The sequence below is a fragment of the Eufriesea mexicana genome, unplaced genomic scaffold, assembly GCF_001483705.2.
Source record: "Eufriesea mexicana isolate 0111107269 unplaced genomic scaffold, ASM148370v2 scaffold12808, whole genome shotgun sequence".
NCBI classification, from domain to species: domain Eukaryota; kingdom Metazoa; phylum Arthropoda; class Insecta; order Hymenoptera; family Apidae; genus Eufriesea; species Eufriesea mexicana.
The window spans coordinates 71,717-94,044 of record NW_016920357.1 but is presented as its reverse complement, the minus strand read 5'-3'; the positions used below and the strand labels follow the sequence as shown (position 1 = coordinate 94,044).

The 22,328-nt window shown below is 31.5% G+C and overlaps 2 protein-coding genes across 8 annotated transcripts in view; one reads left to right on the top strand and one right to left on the bottom strand.

Annotated features, from left to right (window-relative positions):
* Smr (nuclear receptor corepressor smrter) overlaps positions 1-22,328 on the top strand; it is a 93,914-nt gene that overhangs the window by 39,274 nt on the left and 32,312 nt on the right. For 6 of the 7 annotated variants that reach the window (XM_017908789.1, XM_017908784.1, XM_017908785.1 and 3 more), the window contains 7 exons: positions 5,429-6,053; positions 7,362-7,817; positions 8,578-8,886; positions 9,754-10,173; positions 10,957-11,313; positions 11,675-12,144; positions 17,380-17,507. In XM_017908789.1, the coding sequence (XP_017764278.1) occupies positions 5,429-6,053; positions 7,362-7,817; positions 8,578-8,886; positions 9,754-10,173; positions 10,957-11,313; positions 11,675-12,144; positions 17,380-17,507 (2,765 nt within the window). The remainder of the gene's footprint in view (positions 1-5,428; positions 6,054-7,361; positions 7,818-8,577; positions 8,887-9,753; positions 10,174-10,956; positions 11,314-11,674; positions 12,145-17,379; positions 17,508-22,328) is intronic. The other variant, XM_017908790.1, reaches the window with a different exon arrangement.
* LOC108553761 (uncharacterized) overlaps positions 19,959-22,328 on the bottom strand; it is a 4,203-nt gene continuing 1,833 nt past the window's right edge. The window contains exons 2-3 of the mRNA XM_017908792.1: positions 21,743-22,214; positions 19,959-21,033 (exon numbers count right to left, since the gene is read on the bottom strand). Of these exons, the coding sequence (XP_017764281.1) occupies positions 19,959-21,033; positions 21,743-22,214 (1,547 nt within the window). The remainder of the gene's footprint in view (positions 21,034-21,742; positions 22,215-22,328) is intronic.

Below are 22,328 nucleotides of genomic sequence, written 5' to 3'. Positions count from 1 at the left end.
TGGTGTATTTTAATAAAATTATTAAGGTGAAACTGCAAATTTCGGAAACGCAATGTACCAGATGTGTGAATGGAGAATGTGCGCGGAAAGAAAAGATTTCTTTGAAACTCGAGATTGTTCGTTTGCATGATGAAGTAAGTCCACGCAGTTATTTTTGTTATGTCGTTCGTTGTTCCTCTCACGCATTTATATCATTGTATTATTTGTTGATATATCTGCATAGCTTGAATCCTTATCAGTACATTACATTCCTGACAATTGTACCAATCCCGACCACGTAAATGATTTTCTCAATATCTATATCATGTATTTATGTTGGGTACAATCGTAAAACGTGTTGTTTATTTAATGATTTATTCTTTCATTCTGAAACGAAGGTTTCGATTTTCCATACTATACAATTTGACCAGAGTTTATACTATTATTGTACGAAATTCTATAAAATAACTTTAGTTTGCTTTACAAAAATATAATGTAGGATAGTCACCACTTGCGCGTAAAATATAAACTAAATAATGTGTAAAACGCGGGAAAACCAGTTAGGTTAGGTACGATGTGATGAGTACACAAATGATCCGAGCAATGCGGAGAAATACAGTATATATCATGTACATATATGTGTGTGTATATCGCATGTGCGTGTATATATATCTCTGTGTGTATATGCATATATTTATTTACATACTTATATGTACTATGGATTATAAATCTGATCGACAAGCTAGACAAGGCTTATATAAAGAATAGGGATCGAATAAAATTAAATATTAGCTCATTATAGTTTTTGAAATCTTGAATTCGGTACTTTATTCAAATAATTTCTTTTATGCGTATTAAATTATGTTTAGAAAAAGAAACAAATATGTTAGATAATATGGACAGTCAAAAAATTCTACCCGTTTTTGACCCCAATATTACATTACTAATTTATAATTGAATTGCTGAAAAATGGCAATAAGTGTGGAAAGAGAAAGCTAACAGTGGGTCGCACGGCGGGGAAAAAAAGATGGCGGTGATGGCGGAAATGCACATTTTTTACCTGTGAATAGGCAAAAAGAAAAAAAAAAGGAAGAAAAGTAGTATTAACGTAGTACTTTGTATAAATTAATTGCAAGAGGAAATTCATAATTGGAGCTTTATCAGTGGTAATACTTATATGAAGATTGAAAATAACCGATTTCAAGTAATATATTCATTTATAAATAATTTGTATGCAAATTTATACGTTTTTAGAAATATGCTTATAATATTTACCTTTTTTCTTTTTACTAATTATGAAATGCTTACAAACTTACATTAAAATGACTGGGACATATTTTCGAGAGGAAATAAACGTGGAAAGAATCAGAGACATTAACGGAGGTGAGAAAGAAAAGTAGAATTGGTGGAAGGGGCTCAAGGCTACGTTGATTTCTATTTCCTGCAATTCTCTTTTCGAAGAGAACAGAAACATATACTTCTTAATATTTCATTTAATTGTTTAATAAAAATTTAGATATCGTAAAATTGCCTTAGATATTATCTAATAAACAATTATTGATTTGATACTAAAAATACTGTTTTATAATTTATGAGAAGGTTAGCGGTATAATATTTAATAATAGATATTAATTTAAAAATTATAAATAATATACAATTACCAGAATGTCCCAGAATGTTGATTTTTACACTTTGTTTCAAAATTCACCATAATTTTTTATTTTATTGTTGTTTGCTTGAATATATTATTTGTAATAAAGCTATAAGTATTACAAAACTCATAAGTATATCCAGGATATTCGTTATTCCATGTGTAATTTTGTATTCTTTTTTATTTACAAATTTATTCTGACACATAATATAAAAATATGTGTCATTGATAAATGGGGATATAATTTCTGCTTCGTTCTGACATGATGTATGTAACGCCATATAATATAGATGTTTTCCATGTTTTTTTCATATTTTGGATATGTTCATTGTCTGTTATACATACATTCTGACCTTTCATATTTACTTTTGCCATTTGGCACTATCCTCTTTCTTTTTAATTATTTCTGAATCTTTACTATATTCAATATGAATACAAATATAAGAGATGTCAAAAATTGAATTATTTTTTCAAAATTCTGTTATTCTCAGTACTACAGGATCTAAAATTTCTACGTTAATTTTGTATCTTTATTCATTATTGTATTCTTTATTAATTAGTGTGTTGTGTCTTTTCAAGGGCGGTAGTTTATTTCTCATCTAAATATGTGTATTAAATTCATCAACATTAAACCTGTACAGGTTCACATATACAACTTACACGTGTATGTCATTCGTGACCTACGTACATACATAACGTTCTATCGCATGCGCATCATTCATAAAAGGGAAAAAGAGTAGGTGATACATGGGAGGGAGAAGATTTTAGAAGTGGGAGGAGGGGGTCAGTGACCGTTACATCATCTGGAACTCATAGTCTAGGGAAATTCATAAAGCCGCCATTCAATTACGATTACAAATTCAAATGTGAAAAAAAAAAATTGGAATTTAAATTCAACCAATTTGTTAACGCGAATCACATTGTATACATTGTATACAAATTCTAGTACCGTAGTCATTTTTATAATGTTAATTCCTTATTAATATAACGTTTCTTTATTTTATGCTACTCAAAGTGTACTTGTAGCAATTTAACTTTCTTTTTGCTTCAATTATAATTATTTATGTGAAGTCGTTTATGTTTGATGTTTTTCAAAATTTTTTAAATGTAATTTTTCGAAGTAAAATTTAATATTTTGAAATTTTGTTAAAGAAACTCAATGTTATTAACATACTGTAAATATTTCTATTATACATACACATCATAGGAAAGATATTTCAAATCTATTCAAGATATAAACTTGTAAAATATTAATAATTAAATCATTAGTTATGTTTGTACATGTATTGAACAATTAAATGTTTTTCTATATCTTCTAAAATAATCTTAATAACAATATACAGTTTTACAAAATTTGAAAGATGCAAATATCTTAAGAAATATCTAAAATTTATAAAAAAATTACCAAGTTTTTTCTAGAGAAGTTTTCTAGAGACTTTTCTAGAGATTTTTCTAGTGACTTTTTCTAGAGACTTTTTCTAGAGATTTTTCTCTAGAATGTAGATTACAATGATTTGAAATATGTATTTATTCATTTATTTTGATGTACTATACCTTCATAAGAAATACAATGGATTTTGTTTAACGTGTACAAATATCAAGTTTAGTTTCATTCTCGCATCGAATACGTCCATCTTAAGTGTGATTTTATTTAGAGTTGAAATTGTGCGTAACTGTTTACGTTTCATAAACACTTATTACGTTATTCTTTATTCAAAAGATAAAAGAAATACGATAGTAAATCGTTTTGCATCAAATAACGCATAAAATAATTTACATAATCTTGAAAAAAAAGTGTCTGTAAACATGATATTGGCTAACGTCGATTAATCCTTCACCATAATCCGCCAACGAATAATGCTAGGAACGCTTGGCGAGCCTCGAATGTATTCGACGATGTGGCAACGTCGCGACAGCAACGTCGCCTTACGAAAGCAGACAGGAACATTCACCCTTTGTGATGTTCAACGCATGCGCAGTCATTCTACAGAGAATAGGTACCGATGCACCGGCACGCGGAACCATGATCTGTGGAATACTGCGACATCGCATATCGTTATATCCTACGACGCATGCGTGGCGTATTTTGCCACATGTGACAAACTACCGCCGAAAGGTCGTGTATCTACTATTCTGCCATACATATGTATATCCAATGGGTTGATTTCACGTGAAGCATATTTTTACCGCATGACGCTATTGGTTAGTTAATAGTCATCCGTCATTTTTTATATATATTTATTTTTCGTCTATATTTTTATACAAAAATATTATTTGTATACATCTCTTTTTTGTTATTTTCTCTTATATGAAATAACATTTTTCTATTTAAATCCATCTACAGGATTTCTTACTTTACTTATTTGTAAGACGATTAATTTTTGTCGTTTAGACTTGATTATATTTATACATACGTATCAGGCAAAATTATCTATATATGTATAAACATATTGAATTACGTTTAAGTTACATAAAAGCATTTTTAGTTTAAAGAATTGGTAGGTAATTTGATACTACTTGTACACAGTTTATTTGATATTTCAATTTTATTTTATGTAAAAAATATGTGCTTTAACTTACACATAAATTAGATAAAATCTTGTAAAAAAATTAAAATTTTGTTTAAATCAAAATTTATAAAGATTTTAACACTTTTTCATAGAATGTAGAAATATACTGTCTCATAAATATTTCTCGCAACTATTATGCCAACTGTCATTAATAACAACGTAAATGCAGTTGCTGCCATACACATAAGTATTTAGAAACAATGTATTCGCAAGTAGTTTTGTTATTTCTACTTATTTATCAGACTTCGTATATCATACAAGACTATCCTACCTGTTCTGTATACAACAGTAATGCATGAAACATCAAGAAATATAATCTGAGGAAACCGTTACCATTGTACGAACGTGAAGTATTTAATGCTATTTTCTCAATAGAAATACAAAGTACATACATGTATATACATGTGTATGTACCATAAATAATCGTGTTAGAAATATAATACTGCAAAAATGATTATAATTTTAGCACTTTTATCAACATAATAAGTATATGCATATATAAAATCTTTTCTTACAGTACATTATTAAATAATTACTCGATTTCCTTTTTATTTGTTGAAATTGCTGGTCCGAACGATGCACACACACATTTGTTTTGTATTTTTCTCATCAGTTATTTTCCAAGAACGGTTACAATCTCAATTCCCTGCCTCGATAAACCATCTTAAAATCCTACAAAAAATATATGATACATTAAAAAGAATCTAATTTCTTATCTCATACAACTTACTTGGACTGTCCAATTCGCGAATAATGATCACGTGACACGTTCGAAATATATACGTTGACACTGCCGAAGAGGCACGTATAATCATATCTTTGATATAATCCTAAGACAGAAGTATTTGTACGTTCTCATGTTTTTTTATAAAGATATCTATTTTTTAAGTTTTATATTTCATTTTCAAGACATCATATTTATGATATAACATAAAGACACTATTAGATCCCTTTGAGCCTCGTCAGTCACTATATATACGTATCATTCAAAACAAATACAATAGTATATTTTTGATATACTTAGCACATAATGTATCTTTTTCAAAATTAATGATTTTCAAAAGTCCATGAATACGTATCTTACAATATAAAAAATTATAACGAGTTTTAAAAATGTCTTAGTCGTACGAAAATTTTTCATTAATATGATAACCTCTTTCGGTGAATTGTTAATTTTCCCGCCGACGTCCTAAGTTAGCTGTGTAACTCACGTTCCGAATGTTTACAGGCCGGCGCAGAGTTATGTAAACATCAAGAGCAGCAGCCCTGTGTCTCCAAGAACGATAGGAGCAGGAGTGACGTACGTGCAGCAGGGTGGTGTGGCAGCATCTTCAGTGGCGGCAGCGGCGGCGGGGACGGCCGGAAGTGGAAGTGGCGGAGGTCCTTCAATCGGCGGTGGTGGCGGTAGCGGCGGAGGTGGCGGTGTTGTTAACAACGCCGGTGGTGCGAACAGCGGAACCGGAGTCGTTGGGGCTGGAGCTGGTGCCGGCGCCGTTGGAAACGTAGCACCAGCCGGAAATGGTAACAACAACGGTACCGGTAACAGTGCTGGTGCGGGGAGCAACAGTGGCGGAAACAGCGGTACAGTGGGTGGTGCACCAGGAGGTTACGTTGCTGTACCTATGGCTGGTAGTCTTCGGTACATTCATTCGTATCCGTCAACGCCAACGTCGGCGTCGGTGCCGGCTGTAGCAACAATGGTTACCTCGGCTTCGTCGGCACCGACTCCTGTGCCAGTTCCAGCACCCGCAGCTGCACCTGCCAATCCACCTACAGTTAGTCAAACACCACCACCATTGCTTTCGGGAACTGCTTATGCCGCGAGAGATGCATATCGCAGCGCCACCACGAATGTAGGTATTTTCCTATTCGATTTATCCCACGATAAATCGTTGCGCGCGCATTTTGTTCGTCCTGTTGCTTTCCTTTCATGCGTTGCCAGCAGATTTTGATAGGCTTAGCGCATCAAATACACGCCGTGTTGTTGATCGGGGTAAATTGAAACGCGTAATTTAATACATATGTATGTTTACGAACAATATTGAATATATGTACCATATGATAATCTTCTGTAGCTAATTAAATGTGTCGAACGCGTTACATCAAATGCGCATATTGTGTCCGCTCTGCCCTTGACTTTCAACCACTAGTAGCCCTCCCTCTGTCTTCTTCCGTCTAGCAATGTGATCTACTTTCTTTGTCGTGAATGTTCCACTGTTCTGAATTAATTTTATCGTAACATTCAAATTAAGGAGCATGGTGAAATTGTGTTTGATAATTTTATAAATAATTCTGTTATAAATATAATTTATAATTTCAAATTTTGATAAAATGTCAGGTACACGTAGCATAACATCAATATTCAAATTATTACATGGTAAATTATTAACGTAGTTTAAAATTTAATTCTTGTTTCATCGAAATATTTTCCATGTAAAATTTAATTTTGATGCAACAGAATAATTGTAAGAAGTTGTATTAAAGAAATTTACTAACAGAATACATGATAATAATATAGAAGTGTACTGACTAATATCGAGTATAGTAATGATGATTAAGTGAAAGTAGATGTAGTAACATATGTATAATCATATTCCTCGCATTATATATCTTTTGTCATTCATTTTTTATTAAAAAAGAGAAATGAACATGAAAAATTTGAAATTGTTATAGTTTAGTCGAAAACAGTCGTTTATTATTTCTTATTTAATTACATATTTAACCATTAATCATCTTTTAAGATAAACGATATTTCATATATGTAGGTAACATTAGATACACGGTCTGGTAAGGCTTCATGTATGTTATCTCTTTGGGTGCAAGATTAGTATCTTAAGGCATGTAACAAAAATGGAGTGACTAAAAACGGAGTTTAGTCATAATACGAGTGCAAGGAACGTATGACGGTGTTGTAGGTATATCGATAGTCTACCGTCTGCCCTCTTGAACCGGGTCATCGATTTTCTTGAAATAGGTTTGCGTTGAGAAGGTTAGGCAAGATAAATTGAATAAAACGCACGATGAGAAAACATTAGAACACATAAATATATTCAAATGAACCGAGAAGCAGATAAAGATAGGATAGAGAGAGCGAGAGGGGGGGGGGGGGATACGATGCACTTGAAAAGAAAGAACATGTTCTGATTGTAGTAATCTTTCAGGTGAACGAGAGGATCGCCATCAGTGTGAGCAGTAGTCCTCTGTCGCAGATAGGAGTCGGCGTTGGAGTAGTTGCAGCCGAATATGCAGCGAATAGCGGTATAGGTAGTATGGCCAGTGGAAGAGGGGATAGACCGAGGATATCTCTTTTGCCACCTGCTTCGGTGACGCCGACACCTTCACCGACAGCACCAGATTATCAGCACGTGTCCAGTGCAAGAAATTCACGAATAGCCCTGATGCCCGTCCAGATGGATCAGTATTGCAACCGTACGCCCGTTGAAATGGCCAATCTGCAGGAGGCGCCGCCCTTCAAGAAGATACGCCTCAGTCAACCGACCCAGATTCAATTGCAGTCTCAATCGCAATCTCGCTGTCATAGTTTGTCACCCGCTGACCCTTGCGTTAAGCAGGAGCACGTGGTGCAGTTGCAACAACCACTTAGGATAGACACTAGGGTGGGTACATAGGTACATGCGCGTACAGGGTGATTTAAGATGATTGCGAAAAACCTTGACATTTAGCAGATTGTTTTGGAGATAGCTTTGAGAAGAAAACTATATTATAAACGTGAATTCTATTACCGGTATTTATGTAGGTACAATTACTTAACTTGCTGACTGCCGCGTCATATAAATGTAAATAATTCCCATATCTTCTCTAGAAATTTGTCATTTGTATTTGATATTATTATAGTGTTATGCAATTGAACGTACGATATAAGAATGCTGTTTTAATATTTAGTTAGTTAAAATTTCATTGTTTAACATGATATAATGTTTGACGAATTAAGAGAAAAAATAGTGTATCTCGACTATCTGCAAATTTGATTTTTACTATTGTAATACTTTAGATACACTTGAAGTACCCATGCATTGTTGTATTAAAGAATACCTAATGAACAAAATAAAATTCATATTAAAGAGTCATACTTCGTAATATAATTTGTTGGTTTATCAAAACTATGATTATATCTATGCTCAAGAAGCATTTGTTATAAGCTTTGCGACTTTATTGTTGTCCATTATGTCTCAAAATTATTATAATTATATAGTTAATGAGTTTATATTTATATAGTTTTACTTAGGGTGAACTCCAAAACAATTTTTAAAGGTTTTTTAACTGTTAGAAGTATTTTGTACACCTACTTAAATATATTTGTACTGAAAGGAATAATATTTTCGTTTTATGTGATATTATATGAAAAATTTTTGCTAGGAGCAGCCGGCAACAGAAGCGTATACTCCGCAGACCGAAGCGATCTCACCCACGCTTCCGGAACCAAATACGCAAGAAGATGCACAGTTTAGGAGCACTAAGGATGACCTTCTACAGCAAATCTCTAAAGTCGACAGGGAGATTGCAAAAAGGGAGTCTCAGATAAATAAACTTCGGAAAAAGTTGAAAGAATTAGAAGAGACGGCTAATAAACCTCTCGAAGCCAGCGGTCTTAAACGTCAGGTTGAAGAACAGTCTCAGCAACCAAAGCATCAGTCTCTGGCACAAAAAATTTATGCTGAAAATAGGGTAAGATCTTAGTATAAATTTAACATTTGGTTTAACTTATGTTATGCATAATGTACGTTTTATGTTATATCAAATTAACCTGTTAATTGGGTAAAATAAGTTAGCTCATCATTTGAAAATGACTCCTGCATAGAGATAAAATGAGGTGATTCATTGTGAACATCTGATACTTACATAATTAAGGAAAGAATGAATACATCATTTGTTTCCTCAACTATAAATTAATTTTCAAATTATAATTGTAATTAGTTGCATCATTAGAGGGTAAAAAATAATTGTTAAGTTCCTACACCGTATTTCGATATCAACGTATTATATAACATTAATTTCCTCCTAATTTTACATATTATTTGCCAACAAACTGTTATATTTAATTTATATATTGCTATAATTGTATAGGAATTAAAGCATATTATATTTAACATTAGTAAAATGTATTATCGTTATTAAGTAGAAGACGTTAATGTACGTTTTTTAATTAAAAAACAGTTATATGAAGTATATTCAAATTATGTTGCTATCATTTTCTTGTAATGTCGGAATTAACTTATTCGTAGGAGTGTTTTTAAAATAATAAATATTTTAGTTAATTTAGTAGACTAAATTAAGATCAATTTTTAATTTTTACACATTTTCTTGGAATATTATTTCTCAAAATTTAATAACATTTTAAACTAATATTACTGATAATATTAGTTTCTTTTCAAGACTTATCATTCAATATCGATTGTATTAGTTAGTTTAATAATATATAGTAGTGGTTTGATATTATTTATTAATACAGAGATTCATACATTACGCATATTAGTTGTAAATAACGTGACATTAAATTTCTAATATTTGACTAAAATTTTATATTAATTACAGAAGAAGGCAGAAGAAGCTCATAGACTCCTAGAGAGGCTGGGTCCAAAAGTGGAATTACCTCTGTATAATCAGCCATCAGATACAAGTGTGTATCAAGAAAATCGAACAAAACACCAAACGTGTATGAGAGCAAGGCTTATAGCGAGGCTTCGACGAGAACACGCTGAACGCGCATCTCTTCATCGGCAACAGTCACAAACGTACGCTATTTTGGTACAGGAATGGCATCGTAAAGTAGAGCGATTGGAGGCAACGCAGAAAAGGAAGTCGAAAGAAGCGAAAAATCGCGAATTCTTTGAAAAAGTTTTCCCTGAGTTGCGAAAACAAAGGGAAGACAAAGAACGTTTTAACAGAGTCGGTGCTCGTATCAAGAGTGAAGCTGATCTAGAAGAAATTATGGACGGCCTTCAAGAACAAGAGGTATATTATTATTTTATAGCGATAACATCGATATTTTATAACGTTACAAAACTAATTATATGATATATTTAAAAGAGGAAACTAAGGGGAACTTTATAAGGGTTATTACAAGGCTTAAAGAAAAAGTTAAAAAGTCGATATTATTATAAAACTAATCAGCTATTATGCCTAATAGATAATTATAACAAAAAGTGTGACTTAATTATCATAAGTTATCGAAACAATATAATTATTTCAGGAACAAAATTTATATTGCCTTATTTAAAAAATATGCAAATTATGTAGCAATTATGTAGCTGTTTCATAATGTTATGAATGTGAAGTCTACCTTTGATAACATACTTTAAAGAGTAGCGCTATGTTTATATAATAATCAATAATTTTTTTACGAAATAGTATAAATATATTTTCTTGCAACTTCATATAACAAGATAGTAATTCATAAAGTAACAATGTCTCTATGAAGCAGCAATATTTGTAGATTCAAAATGTAATTCAGCATGTAAATCAAATCTGTTTGAAAATTTTGGGGTTTTAACATGTAACTATAATTGTAGTACTAGATTTGATTCATATATATACTATACAATCATGTAATCATATTTTTATGGAAAAATTGAATGACAAAAATAATTTCTTATAAAAAGTAAATTAAACTACAGTTTAATTTTTTCTTAATTACAGTATAATATTTTTTTTTTGTAGAAGATCAAGTTTAGTTATATATCTATTGGTTGAAGTTAATTTATTGTATAATAATTATTCCTTAAATTATTTTTATAGATGGAAGATAAAAAGATGCGTTCGTATGCAGTAATACCTCCATTATTATTGGATACAAAACAGAGACGAATCGCGTTTCAAAATCGAAATGGTCTTCTTCAACCGGAAGAATTAGAGGCTCTTCACAGTGAACGAAAGTTAATTAACGTATGGAGTTCTGTGGAGCACGAACTGTTTAAAGAAAAATATTTACAACATCCTAAGAACTTTGGAACGATAGCTCAATCTTTAGAACATAAGTCCGTTCCAGATTGTGTGCATCATTACTACCTCACTAAAAAAGCAGAAAATTATAAGCAGCTCTTACGAAAGTCGCGGCAACGAACACGTAGCTCTCGAAACAATCCTAATAATAAAGTAAGTTTACTTATAATTTGTTCTACATTTCTTACTGTGTATAATTGTATATTGGTTTATGAATGCAGCGATGTATATTTGTATATCTTTAATTACTAACAATAAGGAATTTATTTATCGCGTTGTATTTCGTTTAAATTTTCTATAATTTTGCTTGTATAGAAAAGATTATCTTTCCGTCATATTAAATTTTATCACAATGCACAAATACTCTTAATTCATCAAAATTCAATGAAATTAATTTAGTATGAAACTTCTAATGTTTATAACTATTTCATTATCAATTTATGAAAAGTTTTTGTTATAGATACTAACATATAAGATTACCAATTTATTAATCTTTTTCATCACTTTCTTTCAGGTAAATAATACCAGTTCAAGTATTGGAACTCTAGATATTTTAACTACGGGTGTTACGACAAGGTTGCAACGTGAGCAACAACAAAAAACACAAGAGAATCCTCAAAATAGTTCGGCAGCGACATCAACTACAACGACGACGACTACGACTACGTCAAGCGTATCAACGGCTGTTGCGGCAACAATAGTGACAACTTCGACAACTCCTTTAAATTCATCAACGTCGAGTATATGTTTAACGACTGACTCCGTAATAGCATCAACGACAGCTACAACGACATCCGTATTGAGTACTACGACATCGTCTGTCACAACGTCATCGACAACAACAGCGAAGGATAATAGGGAAATCAATAAAGAAAACAAAGAAAGTAAAATGGAGTCGAAAGAGCCGCACCTTATTAAAGTAGAAGTGAAGGAAGAACCACAATTAAGTTCCGAAGCAGGGTCAGGAAAGGACGTCAAAGTAATGTACGTAATATTTTCTTTTTCTTTGTAAATATTTCTAATTAGATAAATAGAAAATATTCGATACATATATATTTTCGTAATATGATAGGACTATGTAATAGAATGTAGCATGGATATACAATATTTAGTTAAGAAAATCGATATCTCATTTTTATCTCGCAGAGAAATCGAAATCAATCGGTATTGAAATAGTAGTGAAGAAAATAAAGTAGTCAGAAATTAGAATAGAAATTAGAATTCCAGTTAACTACTAGAATCGGAAGAAACCTCAAAATTCAAATTAAAATTGTCTATAATTATCTGTGTGAATCTGAAAACATTATAACCTCAAATAAGTTACAATGTAATTTTATTTCGATTTAATGTGTTAGGTTATTTTGATTTTTTCAATCGTATTGATGTTTTCTTCTGTCTTTAAAATGGAAGTATTTACAACTTTGAGAAATAGTGATACTATAGTACTTTTTACAAATAATTTATTTTTAATTTTTATTTTGATTTTAATAATATCATTCGTTATTATAATCTCTACTTCAGCAGTTATAATCTAATTATTGATACATTTTCAACAATCATATAATTTTTCTCATACTTTTATTTTTACCTCTGTTTGCAATATTGACTATTTAAAATTATTTATAAAATAATCAGTAAATAAGAGCTTAAACATTTTAATTTTGAATGAAAATCGTTAATATATCAATTTTAATAACAATTTATGTTTAAAAATAATATATAATGTTTCATACATTATTTTGTAGGAAGTATTAGTCAAAATTTTATTGTATAAAGTGAAGAAGAACAATAATTTATTAATTTTCATAATTTCAGTTCTTATTAATGCATAAATGACATAACAGGTTTACGAGATTAAAATATGAATTAGAAAGTTTTAGACAAATGGATCTTTCAACTCTGCTGTTTAGAGGTAACTGAACATTCATTATTGCAAAAGATGCAATTCATGAAAAAGAAAGTGGCGTAATGTAGAGATTTATCAGATTGAATCATAATTTTGAACGGCATAAGATTTGCTATGACTTTCTCGCTTAGATGAATAGATGTGAGGAATGAGATAAATAATGGTCACGTCTGATTTAGCATTTGGTACCTAGAATTTTGATCCAACCGATATTTCAGTTGTAAATATATATGCAGAAAAATTCTCAGCAGATAAATTGTTTCTATTCCTATTTCGATTATATTTGGACACTATAAACTTTAAAATAGTTTGTAGTAACTAAATGATTAAGAGGTCATGCTTCATGCTTTCATACTTTATATAAATTACGTTAGACATCTATTAACCCTTTAGCTTACAATATTCTGTAGAGACTCATGGTAGGGAAATCAAGCTAAACATAAATATCATGGGTAAGAGGTGTGATTTGTAAATAGGGCCCATGGTAAACACTACGAATTAGATTCGTGTCTTTCTGTTACATGTTATTATTCACTGTGTTTGCACAAAATGGCTCGACGTGTGACAGACGTTGCTGTTAACTATGGCACGTATCATCGGAATCTAAGTGGTAAAGCAAGGGATTAATATAATATAAATTTAAAAAATATTACCATCATTACATATTCATATATGTAAGAAAATTAAGTTAAATATACAACAAATATGTATGTAATATATCATGTTTTTTGTATGTAGTGCTTACTTTATAAAATTACAAACCAGTATTTTGTGGATGAAGGTTTATATGGCTAAAGTATAAAAGTATTTTCATTGGACAATTTCATAATTAAAAGAGGAAGATATTTAATTAATATTTAATAAAAAATAATTCAGTTATAACAAACGAAATATTTACTTTGTATAATACCTCTAATTTAATTAAAGATTAAATAATATGTAGAGTCAAGTAATATGTAGAAACTTTTTGAATATAATACTTGACAGGAAATACATATTTCATCTCTGAATAAACTAAAGCACCCTAGTTAGTATTTTTAGAGTTAGCAATGATTTATAGCAATCTAAATTATTTCATAAATGTCTGCCTATGTTTAGACTATTTTATGTCTGAAGCTTATGTCATACGTACAGGTCATTTTCAAAATATATGTGTTACATATAGCTTCCTATCTATAAAATAGCAACTTGTTTTGACAAATTATATCATTTATGTGAAGAAGTTAAACGTAATCAAATACACCATATAAATATCAATTTCAATTTTCTATATCTTCATTCCATTTAATAATTTTCAATAATTTTCTTAGATTCATTTTCCTGTACTGAATCAGCAATATAGATTTATTCATTTCATTCGCATACAATAATGATGTAATACATTTGATTTGTCAGATTAATATTAATACTAAATAAATTAGCAGTGACATTTTGAAAGCCTATATATATACAGTATAAAATGATATAAAAATAAAATAAAGTATATTTTAAAAATTTCTTAAATAATTTTTAAAAGATTTAACGTAACGTTTTATAGATTCTTATTTTTTCAGGATTTACAATTGAAGGAATAATCGTAGTATAAAGTTACTTTAGAGATTGCAATTGGTATAAAAGCACGTAGATTGATTGAACGGGCTCATCTTACGAAAGATATTCATTGTGTAAACAGACCAATTTTATGAACTATTCTAATCATTACTTACTATATCCAATTTATTAAAAAATGATCTACGAAACTTGTTCAAACATGGGTTGAAAATCAGTGACTTTTTTAAACAAAAATCCTACAATTTATTTAGCTCTTTAATTTTTTAAATTTATTCAAAAAATAAAGAAATTTATTTCATTTTCTTAACGAAACAAAGTCCGTGTTAGAAACATTATAAATTTTATAAATTCTTTAGATTTTGTTTTTGTCAACTTTTACATTTTTTAAATTGCATAGTTCATTACTATCATTATAAGAAAATCATATTATTATAAGAAAAAATTCGAAATGTTCTTTAACTATAATTATTATATTTTATTTTTTTATAAGACGAAGTCGATTATTTTAAATTTTTTAATTCAGATTTGTTACTGCAAATAACTAAAATATATCATCCTAATTTTGTTGAATGATATAGGGGTGTATATGTAGTTATATAGAATAGTTATATATAAAATTTTAATTAATTTATGAATTTTTGTTGAGATATCAGGAACAACGCCAATTCGAAAACACATTTGAGAAAAATAATATTCAAACGTATTCATTGAGAATCTACGTGGCTTCGTCGGTATCTCTGAAATTTACTCACGTATATCTCATTCACTTTGCTGCATTTCGAAAAATGCCAATTTTTTTATTCACTTAAAATGAACAAATATCCTCATAACAATCACAATGAATATACGAAATTACTTATACGCAGGAGCAATTTAATCGACTCTTCCGCTTTTAAATGTTTTTCTCTCATAATTTACATCCCACGTTTAACTTTTTATAACGAAATCTCTGACGATAAAAATTAATTTAATAATACCAATGCAAACAGCGATAATTATAATTGCGACACGGCCACGATTCTCGAAAATTGAGAAAAAAGAATGGGGGGGGGGGGGGGGGGGACGGGAAAAGAGTGTAGATAAATCGTTGAAGCGTAGGGTGAAAGATAGGGGTGGGCTTGGGTGAATGGATTGTAGATAGGGGGAAATAGAAGGTGGTGGTAAAATGGAGGTTCGAGAGGGAAGGCAGGGTGGTTATTAGCAGAATGTAATGCTAATCAATGGTTACTGGTTAGTGGATTATGTTTACGTAGGCATTCATCATCGAAATGGAGTCGATCGTTGAAAATCTGATTCCAAACCGCGTGAAGACCAGAATGTTGATTCCCCTCGTTCGTTTAGATATGATATACAGAGTATTTTGTTAATTCTCTCGAATTATTGTATTTATGGCATCTGGGCGAATTTTTTTTTCTTTTTCTTTCCTCTTATTTATCTATTTTCTCTTCTTATTCTATCACAAAAAATAATTTTTTAAATGATATGCAAGAAAGACATATTAAATTGCGGTTAGAGTACTGAAATTTTAAGTAATGAAAAATTGTTGAGCAAAATATTTAATATTTTTCTTTTTGTTCTTTAAAATGAGATAATGTTATAATAGTTGTAAATAGAATAATTTTACTACCAAATTCTTTTTTGTTATATAATATTCTGTCATCGGTTTTTTTTAAATATTTTTTTTTCTTAATTTGTTTAATTTGTTGTATTTTATTTTTTAGATTTATAGATTATTTGGAAAAATATTTCGACATATGAATACAATAAATTTTTAATAAATATTGATCATATAGTTTGTCATACATATATTGTCTTTAATGATAGATACACATGATTTAATGTGAATTCAATAGAATTATACAGGAACAAATTAAAAATTATTTATTATATTATTTCTTTCTAATATGCAATTAATTTGTTTAAATATTTATTTAAATTTATTAAATACCATAAGAAGGTATATTTGATATCCAATCGAGTTCATATTACTTAAACTTTTATGAAGAATGTCAGAAGAATTTTCAGTTCTTCTTATTTTATAATTAAAAATTTTCAAGCAAATTAGATTCTATACTAAACATACAGCGCAGTAATAATATAGCAGTAGATTATCATTAACAAATAAATGTTAACGACTCATTTGTATAACAATAATAACCTAATTTTCATAAATCAAATTTCTTATGAAGGAGACAAAATAAAAGATAGGAATGATATAGCAATAAATTCCAATAATCCTTTACCTTTTATCAGTAAATATAATTTTCTTCTTTCCCCATATCAGAATGTAGTCCCTCAATTACAATAATTCGAGTAATCGAAATATTCTGATCAATAAATTCAGCTACACCTTTTCCTACAAATCTGCTGTTCTAACAATTTCAGGATAAACTTGAGTAATTCCACGATCTTGCTCGGCATATGTAATAAAAACAGTTTAGCAATTAGAAAGGCAATTTTATCGAATTAATAATGTAATAAAAGCTAACAAAGCTTTTACTGTTTTGTTATAGTAGATCATATTATTAGACTAAAGTGTTACTAACCCTTTGCACTCGAGAGGCCATCTTCAGTCCCCATTGAATAAAATCGAAATTAATATCGAAATTAAACAATTCTACGTGTTAATTATTATAAGGCTTTTTATTTACTGTTCTAAAAAATATCGTCAACTTTTTGGCAGAAGATCTTTGAATTTCTATTCTTCTATAGCGAAAAGATCGTCGAGTGCAAAGGGCTAACAGTAAGAAATCTGGTTTCAGGGAGGCAAACAATGGCAATGGTGGTGGTAGTATGGTGGCCACGAGCAGGATAAAGGAGAAGAAAAAAGATAACCACGCCACTCCTATGGAAACTAGCGACGAGGAAGCCCAATCGATGGACACCATTGGTAAGTTTCGTTAAACAAATCTAACTCTATTTTTTTTTTTTAACTTTTTTTTTTTTTTTTTTTTTTTTTTTTTTTTTTTTTGTAATTTATAAGTCACATACTTTATGGGTTATTTCTTACTTCTTTATGGGTTATTAGCAACCACATAAGATTTACGTATTAACATAATGTATGTGCTAATTGTTTAGGCTAGATTGGTTGAATAAGTTTGATGTCACACATTTTATTATAACAAGGTGTTAAATAAGAAAACTTTTTTCTTAATCTAAATTAATTGATGAAAGATTATCTAAAGATAAGATGATTGAAATCGTGTCAAATGGAAAACTGTTTAATGTTTTAAACAGGGTCGAATGAAAGTAAGAGTAGAATTTGTAAATAGAATTAACGCAGTATATGAAAATTAATTTTCATCTGTATTTATTTTTATCTCTTAATGCCTAATCATTCCATTTACAATTTTTGAAATTGGTGTTTGTTAGTATATACACGTTTGAATAATGCTATTAAAATTTATGCAGCTTTAAAATCGTTAAGTATTTATCAAAACATTATTATAACACAGTTAACTATATCTTCGAGGCTGAAGGTTTATTATTGTACATTACTTCGTTATTAATTAATGTTTTGATACATAAAGTTGCATGAAAAACGAATTCGTGTAATATAATCACGATAATTTAACATACTTATCACCTTATACTATATTTTGTCATAGATACGAATTTTTTTAAACAAATTATTTCTTCGAAATAATTTCTAATAATTTTTCGAAGTAGCTTTTAATAATTCTTTTAGTTTTCTTTTAATAAATCAGAGTTCCGATATACTTCCTAATATTATTTATTCTTAAGCAAATCGTTTTTTCGAAATAGTTTTCGGTACTATACACTATGGTGCAGTGATATAAATATCTACGATAATTACAATAATAATAATTCTCAAATATCCAGAATTTCTCTCTTTCCGTGGGAAATTAGTAGAAAAACATTTTTATTTAATTTCAATACTTGAGATATTTCGATTTTATAATGTGTCGAATTTTTTTCATTTCGAAATAATCCACCGATTAAGTTATTGAAATTATAGTGCTTCTAGTCCCCCTCCAGGTCTAGATATGTCATAGTAGTAAATAATTCGATTATCGATTGCTTTAAATGCATCTTTATCCAGTTGCTTCTATTGCTATCTTCTTGTTCTCTCAGAACACTGAAACATTGTAAGTTTATGTCAGTTGTCTTCTCTATTGCATATTATTATTACAAGATACAATGTCATTACATGTACACGTATAATACATAGTATAATCAAATTTCCTATGCGGTATTACAATCTAATACATTCGTAACCAATGGTGTTAAAATTAGAATTAAAATTAACCCTTTGCACTCGAGAGGCGCCCTTCAGTCGCCATTTGATAAAATTTTGGAGATTCATTAATATGTGAAATTTAATATAATGTAACGGTGTGTACGGTATCGAAATCAAATAATTCTACGTGTTAATTATTATACGATTTCTTATTTACTGTTCGAAAAAATATCCTCAGATTTATGGCAGAAAATCTTTGAACTCCTATTCTTCCTTAGCCAAAATATGGTCGAGTGCAAAGAATTAAAATTAAGGTCAGAGTTCCAAAATTTGGTGTCAGTATTCAAATAGTAGAATTAAAAGCATTCATACTTATATGTAATTGCAAAGAATGGTCATTGAAATTTATTTTATTTACTTTTAGGGTTATAATTCATGTGCATTTACACTTTGATATTCAGTAAAATTTCCATTATTAATGTATTAACATTTTCTAATTTTGTTTATTTATTTTCACTCTTATTGTTCGCTTATTTTCATTAGTATTCTCTGTTAGTTTATATCAATCTCAATGTACCTTTATATGATATCTCGATGTTATCCAATATCATACATTTTATTTCAATTTTTATATCCAATTTATTTCTATAAAAGAAGGAATCTACTTTGCTAATTTACATATCAGTTACTATACCTTGGTATTATTTAACTTTATTTATTTCCATTTTTACTTAATTAACATTAGGTATGTAGAATTTACTTTCACGAAGGATAAAAAATCAATTTCCTCAATTATTTGTTATTTGCTAGCATTAGCCACCTTTATTCATTTATTTCAGTATCAATTTCACATCAAGACACTTATCCAGTGTCATGTCCAAGTTATCTCTACGAAACAAAGAATCTATTTTGCTAATTTAAATATCAATTAATATGTTCTACTGTCATTTAACTTCATTTGTATTTCCATTTCCATTCTCGCCTAATTAACATTACGGTTTAGTTCATGAATATAACGAACTCGTGAAACACAAAGAGTCTATTCCCACAGTCAGCTGTTAACACGTTTACATCGATATAAATCTTCACGTATCCAATGATACGTTCAATTTACCTTTAAAAGACGAAGGATCTTCATCCTCATTGTCTCTCGTTATTCGTCGTCGAGGTGGTCGACTCCTGGTCCTCGGTAGCTGTGCTGTTAGCCTCGTCAGACTGCGTCCTCTCTTCTGTATTCGCATGACACAGTTTTCTATGCTTGTGCACGAAATAGTAGCTCGGGAACTTACAGCCACAGATCTTGCAGGGATAATATTGAACATTCAGATCTAGCAATCGAACCTCTCTTCTATTTCTAGCAGTCTCCTGCCTCTGCCTATTCCCGATCGAATCGTTCACTCTGGTCGGTAGCAAGTGCCTCTTGGTGTGTTTTCTATAACAATACTGAGACTTGAAAGTGTGTCTACAGTATCCGCAAGTGTAACTTCCGCTGCTGTTAGCCGTGTCGATCCCAGACTCGATGGGATCACAGGGTGTTCTAACTGCTCCTGGTCCACCGTTCTCGTCGTTCTCGCCTGTTGCGTTCTCTGGTTCGAAGCATGGTCTTTGTAAACGCGACTGAGGTATGGAACTGGAACCACAGGAGGTTGTTGATGAGTAATTCTCGTTTAACACTCGATGGAACTTCACTGGACCGTCGCAGCAAGCCACGTCGTAGACTACTGACAAGACACTAGAGGAACCCTCGTTCTCTCCGTTCGAACTGCGACCTCTTCGTCTGGAGGATCTTCCTCGGTCGTTTTCACTGATAGATACCACTTCGATATTCCTCTCGCGATTACGAGGCACAGTCGAATCCTCCACTGGTGTCACGGGTGATGAACAAGTCTGCGTTTGGTTGTTGCTCGAGTTTGCATGGTCGTAGTCGTTCTCCTCTTTGGTTGGATGTTGGTGGTCCGCTGGTTTCTTGTTCTGGCATGAGGGCACTGAGGATCGAGAGGTCGACGATGGTGTAGGTGAAATGGACTGACAGGGTGAGGAGGTTCTCGTCGATGTGGCCGCGTTAGATGTGAACGCGCTGAACGCCGCTGCGGCTGCAGCCACAAAGGGCAGAGAACTGGATGACACGTTTTCTGGAGACTTGGATCGGTGGTCCATTCTCAGGCCACGAGTTCGGTCTAAGTGGAATAGCGAAGATTTTGGTGACGACACGTCCCTGTTTGCAGAAATTTTAGGTTATGTGTGATTCGATGATTGAGGAAGATGGATTTGGGTAGATACTTATGAGATGTTCACGGTTCTAATCGCATAGTTGTGATTGGTTACTTTGCTTCTTTTCTTTGTTAGGAAATAATATTAGAAATTGGAAATTACTTGGTATAGACAGATAACTGGTATAATTGGTATCTTTGATAAATTCAAGACATTAATTCACAAAATATAGCCCTGTATCAAGCATTGTGAACTTTTCAGTACTAGGTACCTCATTTTCTCAGCTAATTTCTGAAAAGGAATACTCAAACCTCTTTAATCATCTTCTAACTGCATCATCAAATTCTCAGTTAGGTCCACTATTATTTCCCAAATATGAGAAATTCGTGAAATATACTCATCTATTTTTTGAAATAGTCGGTAACCAAATGAACAGCCATTGCATGTCAGACACTGTACCATTCCATCCTCTGTCCAAGACACAATCCACAGGACCCGATGTAAGTACACAGAATTAAATCCACTGTACTCCATCTATACACACGTTTCACAAAGACTAATCTCCATTTCCTTTCCACAGATACCAATCTACACATACATTCTGCCAAATCGCCTATATATTATATCCTCCGCAAACAAAGATTCCGAAACATTTCCTATGATCATCACCCCACCACCTGAACATCCACTAAAAGCAAGATAAGCATGCAAACCTATAAACAGCCGAGTTGTGCGTATCTTGCACGCTCGAGGTCGGTACGACGGAAACGCTGAGTGGAACGGCCGATTGCATCAGCACCGACGGTTGCAGCTGGGGTAAATGCGGTATACCGATGGATGCGGGTGCTGGCGCGGTCGGCGGATAAAGAGGCGCGGTCGGTGGCCAACACATGCTCGGGTCTATCATCAGTCTGTTGGGTATAGGCCTGAGTATGCTTCCTGAGCCTGGCGTCGACGTGGACATCGAGGTTGACGTCAACGTCGACGTCGAGCCCGGTGGCACAGGTATCGGCGTAGGCAGTGGTGGCGGTGCCCTCAACCTGAGCAACGCGGCTCTGCATTGCTCCAGTGCTCCTGGCATGTGCAACAAATGCGTGGCCAGTAGCACGCTGTACACGTTGTCCAACGTCACTTCCAGCCGGCCGGTGTACATGTAGTTCAATAATGGAGCGAAAGCTTCTCCACCTAGAAGTTAGGATTTTTAGAGAGAGGATAAGCGATTTTAGTATATGATTCTTTGTCATTCTGATCCAGACTTTTCTGAGAGGTTAGAGCTTTGGTGAATGGTTTGAGGACATT